Raw genomic sequence first — 13863 nt, 5'->3', positions numbered from 1 at the left:
CCAGCTGCGGGTCCCCTCACCAGTCCGCTCTTTCCCCGCATACTTGTATTTTATATTGGTTATCAGTCTCCTATATCACTACTTCTTACCTGCCATGAGACCGGGGAGGGAGTCTTTTGGCTTGTTCATTGATGTAGTGTGACAGGAGGACCTGAAGAAAAATTTGAACTTGGAAGGGCGTGGCAGTGATTAGGGACATGCAAATCCACACCGCAGACCTCCGTGGTGATTCTAAGTGCCTTGTTCTGCATTAAGAGGCAGCAGAGTCTTTGCCTCACTCCCCATGTAATACAAAGAAAAGATGGTCTGAGACCCAAACTTAAATAAATCCTACATAGGAGTTCTTGATAATTTCCCTGCATCCCCTGGGTCCTTTATTTCAATCATGACAAAATGGCAATAAGACTATTAACCTTCCAGCGATTGTCAAGAACAGACACATTCATATGTCTATACTGATTAGTATGAATGTGCACATAGTGCATCACAGATACCTTTCTGTCTAAAGCAACTTCAGTGGCATCTCACACTTCTGCTCTCTAGAATGGTGAGCATTAATGTTCATAATGATACTGAATTATCTTCTGGTTCATTAGAAGAAAGCATTTAATACTTGCATGCAAATTATCTGTTCTTACTGCTTAATATTTATGTGGTAGAAACTTACCTACTTGTATGTATGCACTTAGCTCCTACATTCCAGAGCTTTTTCCAAGTGCTTCTGTAACTAGCATTTTAGAGTCTATGCTCATTTTAACATTTATGTAACTACTTGCTCCATCCTCTGTCCCTGTATAAGACATGTATCTCCTGCCCTTGAGCCTCTGGTTCCTCACTCTTGTCCAACAGTAAATGGCTTTCTCATTTCCCTTGATGCTTTGCTAGAACCTTTAACTGCTCTTGGACACCTGAGCTCTCCCATGCCCTGCCCCTGGCATCAGAGGGGTCTGTTACCTGTACTTGCCCAATAGTCTCCACACTGGGAGAGTGCCCTGTCCCTCCCCTCTATATCTTTATAGGTCTAGCCATGATTGCATCTCCCCAGAAGATATCAGTAGTCACAGGCTTGACTCCAAGCCTCCATTCTCATCTGTGACAGCCACTTGCCTAGCTAGAGCAATGCGGTGTCATCTCATCCTGACATTTTGCATCTGCAGTGGTGGTTTACAGCTGCAATCATATCATAGCTGAGATCTGACTACAGCTCGTGCGAGCTCTTAGCAACCTGAATCCATACTTGTTTTCAATTTCTCATTGGCCTTCAACGATGCAGAAAACACCCTTCACACATGTCAAGCGAACTCCCTCCCCAAGGCCTCACTCTACACCTGCTGGGTCTCTTTCCTCCACAGGTGCTCCCCCTTATGCTTATTCACTTCTCTGTTTCCTTCTCCCATCTTTTGGAGGAGCCCCAGCAACACAAGCAGAGCCGCAGACATCCTTCTGCCTCTGCTTCACTGTTTTCATCGTAACATTGATTGCAAAGGATATGGGCATGACGTTACATGTTTATTTGCATATTAGACTTTCTGTTGCAGAGAGGGAATTCCTGGACTAAGGTAGAAGCAGCAAAGATTGACTTGAGCTCAGGATTTCAGAGGTTTCTGCCATGATGGCAGGAGGATATGACAAAGAAGAACAGCATGAAAACTGGGAAACAGAGAGAATGGGATCTCCCCAGTCTCCCGTGGCTAGGGTGGTACTGCCCACATTGAGGGTGGGGCTGCATCCCTAACTGAGCCCTTTCCAGGAAAGAGCTTCCACAGATACAACCCAGCTGTCTTGCACTCATCTGCTAAGTGTTTTTCAATGGGATTTTAAGTTGATGATCAGTATTAATGATCAGTATTTCCTTTTGTTTCTTGGCAAATACACGAGTTCTATGAGAGTTACAGAGTCAGTTTTGTTGCCTGGTGTCGGCATAGCGTAGAAACTCTTAAGTACTGGTTGAAAGGAAATGCGGGCGAGAGTAAAAAAAAAAATTAAAAATAACCTCAGCTTTCACACACACACACTCTCTCTCTCTCACACACACACACACACACACACACACACATATATATATATATATATATATATATATATATATATATATGAAAGCTGAGGCTATATATTTATGTAAATAAATATATATAATATACATATATAATGTGGCCATACAATTTTAAATTGTATAGCTTTTGTAAAAAGAAAAAAAATCAGTGTTGCGATTGTATTTGTAACTGCAGCTCTCAGGAGGTAGAGACAGGAGGATTGGGGTATCAAAGAGAAGCCTTGTATACAGGATTGCTTAAGCTAACCTGGAACTCTGTCTCAAATTTTAAATTTTAATGAAGTAAATAAATAAATAAACAAATTACTGTGTGTTTTCTGTTGCTTAGTTAAAGAAGGCAACTTAAATTTAGAATAGTCTGTGAAATTACCTCTTCCTGGCACAAAAAGGAAAATTCAAATGTGTGTATGCTTTGAACATATATATTGAACATGGGCTCTATATGTATTGGTCATGTCTGGAATTATCTTCTTAAGTCTAGAAAAGTAGTTGCCCCAAGGGAGAAAGGCTAAGAGTGAGATGGGGTTTTCTTAAATGTCTGCCCCTTTAAACACACGGATCTAATTTTCAATTAAAGTTGTTTAAGATTTATATATCTCAAATCTCTGGGCTAAACTGTAGGATTCCTCACTTTAAAATCAATCCAACTATTCATTTTAAAAGAAAATGCTCTTAGGCTGTAAACAGTCATTGACTTTCCTGGATGAATTTTGTGAGGGGGAAAAACAAAGTTGATTATTATATCAAATCTCGAAGTGACAAGTTTGTTAATATTTTCTAAAGTTGTTCCAGATACTCATAATCCAGGACTAATGTTAATATGGCTGAATGAAAAACAACCCTTCACAGAAAATAGTTTAAAATCAGGAAGCTCAAAATTGTCATGGCTAATAGAAGGTTGTGCATGTGCCAAGATAATCCAGAATGGTTTGCATGCCACAATCAGCTCTGAAAACTCTAATGAGCCTATACAGGAACTTCTGCCTGCTATTTATAAAAACTCATTAGGAGTTGTGCAATTATGTAATTTGGGTTTACTTTTTCATATTACCAGCAATGTTGACATGAGGCATCACCCAAACATTACATCCCACTCTCTTGATTTGCAGCATGCTCATTTCCAAATAGGAAAATACAGGGGCTTGTTGTTCTGCAATTGACCCTAGCTCTGTCAAAGATTTGTGAACCATGTGCTGGCATCTCTCCATCCTCTACAAACTCAGTGCTTTCTCTTTTCTGGGCTTACTCAAGTCGTGGACGTGAGCATGGTGTTCAGCAACCTGAAGATTTCTGTGACTCCTTTGGAAACTTGTTCCTTTCCTGTTCTCACCGTGTCAAGACTGGCTTTCTGGGACCAGAGTGGGTTGATGGTCTCTGCTTTCTGTAATGGGATCCCCATGCTTTTTTCCTGGCATCTGACTAAATTCTAAAGTTTCAACTGATAAGAGTGTTGGCTGTTGGCCTCTCTCATTGACTTAGGAGGTTGATGAAAGTGCAGGTGGAACCACTTTCATCCTTGTGAAGACCAATGAATTCCATCAATAGTGTCATCAATATTCATCCCCTGGAAAATAGAATCCAATTACACTTTATACATGAGAAATAGATTATATTTAAGTCAGCTGGACTTGTTTATAAACAGGTGAACACTAAAAATAGCCTCGTGGAAGTGTGGAGTGATGCTTTGGATGGAAGCCTTCTTGGAACTAGTATGATGAAAGCCCAAGGCTGTGTATGCTTCATCCCCTGTCCTCTGAAGGCCGCTTTCTGGCTTATAGTTAGAGGGTATGTTTGCTCTACTGAACATTGCTATGACTTCTCTGCTTTCATTTATTGGAAAGACCTACCATATGACACATTTGTGATGCTATTGGAAATCAAGAGGGTTTTAAATACCAAGAAGAGATGAGTCTATGTTCAGAAAAAAAAATGCATAATGTTAAAACATTCTACAAAACAGCATAAATAAAAATTTGAATACTAGTGTAAATTAGTACTGACTGATGATTTTTTTTAAAAATATCATACATACAATGTATTCTGGTCATATTCAACCCATACTTCCCTCCTTACTCATCCAAGATTCATCTTCAAACACCACTTTCCAACTTCACCCTCCTATTTTTAATAACACACTGAGCCCAGCATATTGCTGCCCATTTACGTGTGTATGTAGGGCTATCCACTGGAGTGTGGTTGAGCTAAAAGTTGCACCTTAAAGAAAAATGAATCTTTGAGCCAGTCAGAGGTAGTGAACACCTTTAATCCCAACACTTGGGAGGCAACCAGATATCTATGAGTTCAAGACCAGCCTAGCCTTGTCTACGTAGTAAGTTCTTTTGTTTGTTTGTTTGTTTGTTTGTTTTGAGACAGGGTTTCTCTGTGCAGTCTTGGCTGTCCTGGAACTCACTCTGTAGACCAGGCTGGCCTCGAACTCAGAAATCTGCCTGCCTCTGCCTCCCAAGTGCTGGGATTAAAGGCGTGTGCCACCATAGTGAGTTCTAAGACAGCCAAGGCTCTATAGAAAAACCTTATCTTGAAAAAAAAACCAACCAAACAAACAAACAAAAATGTGACTACCTCTCCTAGCCATGAACTGTCCATATCTCCTCAGCTAGGAATAGGGGCTCATGAGCCCCTCTATTTCCATGCTGGAGTGTTGGCTGTGCAGGTTTTATAAATTCTTGTGAAGACAGCTACAGCTACTGCAAGAACAATGATCCTACCATGTCTAGAAGACAGTGATTTTTGAAGGAACTTAATCCTCTCCTCCTCTATGAGAGAAAAATGTACATTTTTAAGCTGGATATGATTTGTTTCCCTGAACTATTCACATCTGTGCAGTTACTGAATGTGTGATAGCTATTGAAGACTGAGAAAAAGTTGTTAGTCACTATCATGCAACAAATATATTTAACCACTATCAAGATGTGGATACTGCTATACACTTTGCAAGTTTATGGGTTGACTTTGATCTCATACTGCTGTGTTGTTTTATTGCCTTTCAAATAGACCAAAACTTCTCACTGGGGTCTCCAGGGCCCAGCCTCCTGTCTTTAGCCACTCTTTTAACCATATCTCAGCCCATTTCTCCTTTCACTGTCTCAAGCCAGACCTATGGCTGCCTGTACATCAGAGTACTAATTGTTCTCTGGCCTCCACTCCCTGCACCCCTTCCCCCCCGACCCCCCGCCTAGAATGCTTTAGTCCTACTATATTTCCTTCTTGTTATCCTTTGAGATATTGCATCAGACATCGCATCCTGATGAAGTTCTTTCATGACCAGTCATTATAAAATGATCTTCTTAATCCTAAACTGGAGTTAGCAGATAGAGCTGGATTTTTTTTTTTTCCTCATAGAGGTACAAGAAGAATGGACGACATCCAGTACTCATCTCTAAGGGGAAACAGAGCTTTGAGTCATAACATGATATTGGAAAAAAATGAAGCAGAGATCTAGAAAATTATCAGAGACAAAGAGAGTAAACGCTGAGGTCACAGTCTCACGAATACAAAGCAAAACAAGATGAAAAAAAAAAAAAAAAAAAAGGCATGAATACCAGGCAGGAAGGACAATCGCAACCCACAAAACTTAAGAAGGTCCAAGGAAAATGAGCAATAAGAAAAGTCTAGTGCAGTTTGAAGATGGATGTTCCTAATAGACCATTTCAGTAGATGAAATTGTCACAGCTAACCAATGATATGAAAATCCTGAGCATTAATGAGAATAGGAAAACAAATAAAAACCCCCAAAGACTATGAAGAACGTACAATTAAATTTACTGCTGCTCAGATTCTATCTCTTGGTTCTATTAACTCTATTGCTTGTTTCTGTTCTATCTGTTAAATAAAAACCCCTAATAATAATAATCCAATAACAGTGGCTACATTGCTAGGTCTTTATTTTTATATAAAAAAAAATGTATAGGAGATGATCTAGTGAGTAGTTAGGCCCCAGTAAAGCTGTTATAATGTTAATTGTTGCTTTAACAATTAATTCCACATGGCAATAAAATCGCCACATTCCTTTAAAAATACATTTTAAAACTAAATAAAATTTTGGAATATGGTGCTGGAAAGAAAGGCTCCATGGAAGGAGTGCCTCAAAGTCGTGCAGCACTATGAAAGTGAGGAGAAGAAAATGGTGACCTAGAGAGAAGCAGTGGCGACAGCACGGGCCTGGGTCACATTTCTGTGTCTAGCCTTGCTTTATGTTTTAGAGAATGCTAAAACAACTACCATTGACTGGCTCAAAGACTCAGTTTTCTTAAAGGTGTCAATTTTAGCTCAACCACACTCCAGTGGATAGGGGTTCATATGTCACATCCAGTTTGAGGCTTTCTAAAAATACAAATTCATGAGACACCCTGGCATGCCTAAATTAGAATATCTTGGTGTGGAGCCAAATAATCTGACTTTAACCCATCTCCCAGGGGGATTCTTAGACTTCCTCAAGCATCATCCAGTGAGACCTTTATCCTGTCTCTTCCCTGGGCCCATGGAACAGCATTGCCCCAGCCCCTGCTATGTGCGGGGTTCTTTAGGAATGGGGCTGTGGAAGGACTTTAGATTTGTGAGTGTAGAGGCTCAAAGAAACATGTTAGATGGTCATTGAAAACAAACTAACAAGCAAACAAAAAAACCTTAAAACAAACTTAGGTTAAAACATTAAAATGTATTTGGAATGAGAAAGGAAATTAAATCATTAATGTTTAAAAGGTGATATTCTAAAAGCTAGAATAATATTAAAATTCAACTACCTTACATCAATACTTTGGGCGGGTCATACTGCCTTCAGTTATCTTTTTATTTGGCATCTGTTTATCACTGTAATTTTGTGTATAGACAGTATAAAAGATAATTGTCTCCCATGACAATTTTGGCAGAAAATTTTAATGATGGTTATCATATATAAACTTATAATTCTGCTTAACAATACATCCATCGTACATAACATATAGACACAACTATTCTAATTAGTACTACATTTCCCATATCAAACAAAAGGTAGAGTGTAATTATGTATGATGAACTGAGTCTTTTCCTGAGAGTAGATTATTTCTGTTTTGGCTAGGTGACCATGAAAACTGAACTGTAAGTTTACGTTTTTACACATGTGAAAATACCCTTCCCTTCTGGTACACCTCTTCTTTACTCTCCATGTATTTATGGTGCTGCCCACTATGGGTCCCGCTTATCCACAGTGTGCCCACTTGGTTCAATACTGTCATGTCCTCATGTTTAGTGAGTAGGTGCCATGGATTAAAAGTAAAATTCCAATGACACATTCCAAAAGCAGGAGAGCCATCAAGGATGTATCTGTATGGATACTGTAGGGCATGCAAATATATTCCACACCATCCCACCTATATGAACGCTTGGTTCAGTTTCCTCTTAATTGACTCTCCAAGGTCCCTGCAAGTCCTCCAAAGTCCCAATGTGAAGGGAAACTGCAGTAGAGAAAGACGGTGTCTAATAAACTCCACTGAGAGCATCCTTAACATTCAGCGCCATAGAAATATTTGACTGTGTTCTCACATTCCTGGACCTTCTTCCATGTTCAAAAGAAGCCTGTCCTAATGAAGACCTGAAATTTTTCTAAGAAGGATTCAGAATACAGATTTGAGATTGTCTCCCCTATTTGATTTCAGCAATTCAACGTATTTAGATTGTTAATGAGAGAACACAACACCCTCAGCCCATGTGGATTTCCCCCTGGTATGAGGTTATTGATCTGAGTTGCAGTACCTTACATTTGCCTGGTAAGGCCTTCCACTATAACATTCCCAGGATTTTCCTCCCCGCCTTCCTTCCCTGCTTCTGGTTCATTTTACAAACTTGGAGAGTGAAGAGATGGGAATATGGTGGGAAAGCTAGGCCCAGTTCCACTGAGAGATAGCCATTAAGTTATGCAGCAAAGGATCTGAATTCAAACCCTATGATTTGAGCAGGCTTTGAAATCCCCACAAGTCAATAATGGTATTGGACAAAAACCCTGCTTCTTGGTACCCCAAGGGTTCTTTGGAGATGTTTCAAGGAACTCTGCTTTCTTGATATGTAACATGATAGTTACAAGATTTTTATCTGAAAATAGTTATACTATAAAAAGAAATGTTAACAGGGAAGTTATGTTTTCAGATGCTTTACAATATTTAGAACATGGTAGGCAGTTTTTTTCCAATAATCTCCCTGACCTCAGGTTCTATAGTTGGAGATTAGAAATAATGATTCTTGGGTTATTTTTAGATTTTGGTACTTAGGTGAGGTTGAGTGATGACATTACAGACCAATAGTATTCAGACTTGTCTACCTATGCTATTACTAGTTACTGGGTGCTAAATCTATGATTGTTACTTGATTAAACAGATTGTAGATGCCTTTAAAAATGACATCGCTGATTTTGATATAAACACCTATAACATTATTGCTCTTCAATGTAACCATTGTATTCTGCCAATTTATAACTATGTATTAAAAAAATTCTTGCTATCTGTCTCCACTCTCTTACATTTACTGAGCACATCTTTCCCGCAAATGATCATTTCATACCTAAATGAATAGTGACACTCTTAGTTGTGGTGACTCACAGGGAAGCAGCTGAAGCAAGATGGTAGGTAATACAATGAGTTTCTCTCCATTTGCCCCAGAGCAGTCTACCAATCAGACCTGCAGTGTCCATATGCCAAGATTCTTATGTGACTCATCTTCCTGCTGTGCCAATAGGCTTATGGTCATGTACAGAGATTAATTTCTTTAAGCCTCATTCAGATCTTTCAGAAAACTAGCAGTTGGAAATTGAAGGGCCTTACAGATATGACTCTAAGACTGCATGATCATTGTCTAATTTCACAGAATGAATACTTAGAAAATAAATATCTCCTTCAGGTTTCCAGGAGAGTTTTTTCTCTTTCTGATTGATCTTCATGCATAAAAGGGCCAGTGAGAGTGACTATGTTGTGTCTCTATCCTCTACAATACATCTGTAATATATAAGAGAGTTATTGGGAGCTTTGTGATAAAATTGAGATCACCTAATAGTGCTGAATTAGTCCTTGGCTGGAGATTCCCAGTGCAGTGGAAATTAGCACACAGTAAACAAGGGTGTGTGTCATCACTGTTCTTGGTGAAGGTTCAGCCATCAGCTGAAGTTGTGTTCACAAAACTATTTTTAACTCCATAAAGAGGAGACCAAATTGTTTTATTTGAGACTTTTCCTTTTTAACTCTCAAAGTAAATTGGCTGGTTAGTTATTGTTATGCTACCCTCATGCATTATCAAAGTAGATTTGTTTGCTCAGACTAATGCCACATTACATGCTAGGATTTTGGGGGCCCTCTGGATATCACCTTTAAAACACAGATGGGAGTCTAAGGATTCCTTTAGAAAATGGCTTTCAGGGCATGCTTTCCTTCAAAGATGTACACGAGTGTCTTTATGCTCATCAAGAAATAAGGTTGCATCAAATAAAGGGACTGAAGGGAGCACCCAGGAGAGCAGATTTTGTCTAGAGGAAGCAGACTTAGCATTGTCAGAAGGTGGGGATGTACAGCCAGCAGTCAGTCACCGCCCTTCATCAGTTGATCCTCCCTGCTTTTTTCTTCCTCTTTCAGAGGTTTTAATGTGAGTGGTTCTCTGTACCTGCTTCCTTTCAGATGCCTCAGGAACAGTATTCCCATCACAGGAGCACCATGCCCAGCTCTGAAGGGCCACACATATACAAAGTGGGGATTTACGGCTGGAGGAAAAGATGCCTGTATTTCTTTGTCCTGCTCCTCATGATTTTAATACTGGTGAACTTGGCCATGACCATCTGGATTCTCAAGGTCATGAACTTCACAATTGTAAGTAAAACTGTATAAATGTGTTAGGTCTCACTGGAGGAAAAGGAAGCATGGAGCAAGACAGCAAAGGAATGTGGGAAAGCACTGTCCTGTGGCCTGGCATTTGAGTTCAAGTTTATTATGAATACCAGCTTCTGTCTAATATCAGTTATTCTGAGACTGAGACTCCAAATGTAGAGTCATTCCTGTCACTTAAGGTGTCTTATAGGTCATTGCTCCATCAGCATCATGTTCCTGCATCCTATAGTCTTTAACCACCTTGAGCAAGTAAATCAGAGAAAAATAAAGGATAAGGTGAAATTTGTTTTCAGGAATTTTAGTAGCAATCATGAATCATTTCACCAGGCAAGAGTTGAAATGGAGGAGCACAGCTGAGCTTTGAGAGTCATCTAAGAATGGTAGTAGTCAAAATCCACCTGCTTGTAATTCGTCAGTGAACTGTACTATGGTATTGCTATTGCATGGGTAAGGTAGAAATGACAGGAAACCAGCTGTATCTTGTTTTGTTAGTTTTTCAGGGATGTGATTTTTCACAAAATTCTTGCTTCTGGTACTCAGGGTGTTTTTCAGGGATGTGATTTTTCACAAAATTCTTGCTTCTGGTACTCAGGGTGTTATTTAGGTCAGTCATTGATGTGTTGGAATTCAAGTGAAGAGGATACTGTTGCAAATATAACACGTGTGCGCTCTGAACTCTTTTTAATTTAGTGATTTGCGTCTGTAGAATCAATATAATTAACTTAACTAATGAGAAGGTCACAGATGCTAATCTGCTGCCCAGGGAATACATTTTCTCATTCTGATGTCAAAAGTTAATGGACAGGCAATAAAACAACTCCCTATTGATAAAGAAATAGTGATATAACAAAGTGAACAGTGATGTTTTCCTGTGAAAACGCCCAATGGGAACATGGATATTTGGGTTGTTTTGAATCACAAAAATGCATTTTTTGTTCTTGGCTTGCTTGGGCTGTATCTGCTGGTTAGTATGGTTTTTCCCTCCGTCATTCCAACCTGAAGGTAATAGATCCTGATGCTTCCCACTGCCTTTATGCATCTCATGTTATATTTACCTCTCCAGAGGATAAGTGCTTGCATGTGCTTCCCAAACAAGCTGAGAATTTTATGCATAATTTCTCTGTGTGTCTTTGTCCATTACTCATGGGGGAACTCACCGGTACTTGGGTTAAATGTGGTATCTATACACCAAGTTTGAAATATGGCTTCAGGTTTAAGAAGGGATCATTCTTTAATACCCAGAGTTAAAGTTCAGAAACATACAACTGAAAGTAGCCCTGATGTTTCATAACTCTGTTTTGAAAATGTTTCAGTTACTTTTTAGAATATAAAATAGCTTTCTGTATTCCACCGTCAGCTTTGGAAGAGAGTACCGGTCAATTTCCATATGGCTGCTTTGAGTCCCAGGTCATCATTATAGTGTGTTGGAACACATCATGATGTATTTGTAGATGGCACTCAATACATAAAATTTGGACCTTGGTGTTCCTTATGAACACACAAGGTTCAGAGAAATATTTCAGTAAAGAAAAGGGTAGAACCAAATCTTATCTAGTGCTGGCAAGTGAGGGTGGGACAAAATGGACAAAGTTACTAGCAATTTCTGTGGGAGATGCTGTCTTCATTCCATGAGGTTTTTAAATCCAGATGACTGCAACTGATGTTTATTGATATGACTATTCCATAGTGTTCTTAAATTTAATATTTAAAATATATAAACTGAAACAGCTCCTACACTATTAAATACTAATAGTTATACTAGTACTACAATATTAAACATGAGAAAGCAAGCACTTAGGTTTAGCATAGACTTTATAAAACTTGGCTATTGGTTGATATGTCAGGGTTGGGGTAAAAAGACATTTTGGAAGAATTTCTGTTTATGGCCAAAGGGAGAATGAGATGGTCTGAAAGCATAATAGACTTTGTGACTTCTCCAGTGGAACCTCCAGCTGCTCTGCTGATGGAGGTGAACGTCTCAATTCCTCTACTTTTGTGATTTTTTTTTAAAAAATATATCCTGGTGCCCAGCTCTAAAATAGGAGAGATTTAGGGACTGGGGTCAAAAGTAAGAACTCAAACTTTAGGGATTTTTTTTTTTGGCAAATATAAATGTATTTGCCTAAAAATTAAAAAAAAACTTCAATATTAAGTAAACATGACTTGTGGAGTCAGCTTCGTCTGACAAGATTCAAAGAAGTAGATGCAAATATAGAACATCACTTACTGTGGGCAGATGTGAGCTTGGAGAGCAGTATGACATTAAGGTAATAATCTCTATGAAATCACCTATTTCCTGTAGTTAACTAAATTGAATGCCAAACTTCAGAGTCCTTAAAGCTTTGCTATACCAAGTACTTATTGTAGTGAGAATAATGCCATTATTAGTCATAATTGGTACTTTACAGTAGTAATGCATTTGAGCAAATAGAACTCAAGTATTAGAAAATTGGTCTTGACCTGCAAGTTAAAGGCATATTATATCCGTAGTGACAGCATAAAACATAGTCTCTTAGAATTATAATTCTATGGCACAAATAATAACTTAGTTACAATGAAGATCTTGCAAAATTGGAACGAGGTGTTAATCAATAATCTACTGGAGAGTACGAGTTGGGAGAGCAAAGAGAATCAATGAGCTGACAGAGAATCATTTTATGCAGGGCTTTTAAACATATTATCAATCAAAAAGAGTGGTTGTTTTATGTGCTTGAATTGTTCAAAAATTGGGGGTTTGAAAAAGTTTATATTATAATCAGCTCCCCAGAATACAACAAACTGAGCTGTTGATGTCATTTTTGAGGACTTGGAAAGTTATGCAATATTGCATACTATGGATGTTTGCTTTGGTGTCAGGGTTGCTCCATCCCTAAGGATGCAAAGTCTGTGGAAGGGCTGTTGCTATAACAACATGGATTTTACAAATGAGCTTTCTTCATTTTGAAGTAAATCTATAGATAAATAATTTTGCTTTCCTCTACTTGTGGCAAAATACCACAGTGCTCATGACTGGTCAAAAGAGTCCAACTACAATTCCCAGTTTCTTCTACATTGGAAAGTATATGATTTTCCAATATTAATATACCCAGAAATCAGCCTTTCCTCATTGAGCACACTGTGCTTTATAAGAAAACTAGTATTTCTAGTGTCTACTCTCTGCTAGGCACTGTTCATAACACTTAAAACTTTTTGGTAAATTTCCAAAAGAATTGTATAAATAAAATAGTTTTAATCATTTATAATAAAAGAGAAGTTAATTGACTCAGTGTAAGATTATAGCTATTGAGCACAAAAGAAGTGTTCAGCCTTAATGTTCACCATCAGATGCTGACACAAGGGAAGGCTCAATGCTGACAGCAGAATGTTACAAGCAGCACCACACAATAGTGTAGTTGTTGAAATCTCAGGCTCCAGAGGCTTTCTAATTATAGTTCATGTGTCCACCAGTGACCATGTGCCCTTTCAGAAATTCCACAACATCTCTGCACTGCCATTTCCCAGAAGTCACAGCAGGACACATCTCACTGAATTGCTGTGATGATTTGAGGAGATGGTGAGGGTGATGTTTAGGATATAGCCTGACAGAGACACACTTTATATATGTGTTTGATTTCATCATCACGGGCTAGTTGCAATCTCTGTTAATATTGCTACTACTGCTATTGGCAAATAGAACCTCACTTATAACCTATAGCTAATCCATGTTTGACTTGTCTTAGTTGTTGTTGTTTGTTTGTTTGTTTTTTAACTTATTTTATTAGACACTTTCTTCATTTACATTTCAAATGCTATCCCGAATGTCCCCTATACCCTCCCCCAACCCTGCTCCCCTGCCCACCCACTCCCACTTCTTGGCCCTGGCATTCCCCTGTATGGGGCATATAAAGTTTGCAAGACCAAGGGGCCTCTCTTCCCAACGATGGCTGACTAGGCCATCTTCTGCTATATATG

General features: G+C 38.8%; 1 protein-coding gene across 2 annotated transcripts in view; it reads left to right on the top strand.

Moving 5' to 3' along the window:
• Sgcd (sarcoglycan delta) overlaps positions 1 to 13863 on the top strand; it is a 389217-nt gene that overhangs the window by 9866 nt on the left and 365488 nt on the right. For both annotated transcript variants that reach the window (XM_021212905.2, XM_029546159.1), the window contains exon 2: positions 9706 to 9894. In XM_021212905.2, the coding sequence (XP_021068564.1) occupies positions 9706 to 9894 (189 nt within the window). The remainder of the gene's footprint in view (positions 1 to 9705; positions 9895 to 13863) is intronic.

The sequence above is a fragment of the Mus pahari genome, chromosome 14 (assembly GCF_900095145.1).
Source record: "Mus pahari chromosome 14, PAHARI_EIJ_v1.1, whole genome shotgun sequence".
NCBI classification, from domain to species: Eukaryota; Metazoa; Chordata; class Mammalia; order Rodentia; family Muridae; genus Mus; species Mus pahari.
This window is presented reverse-complemented; position numbering and strand designations above follow the sequence as displayed.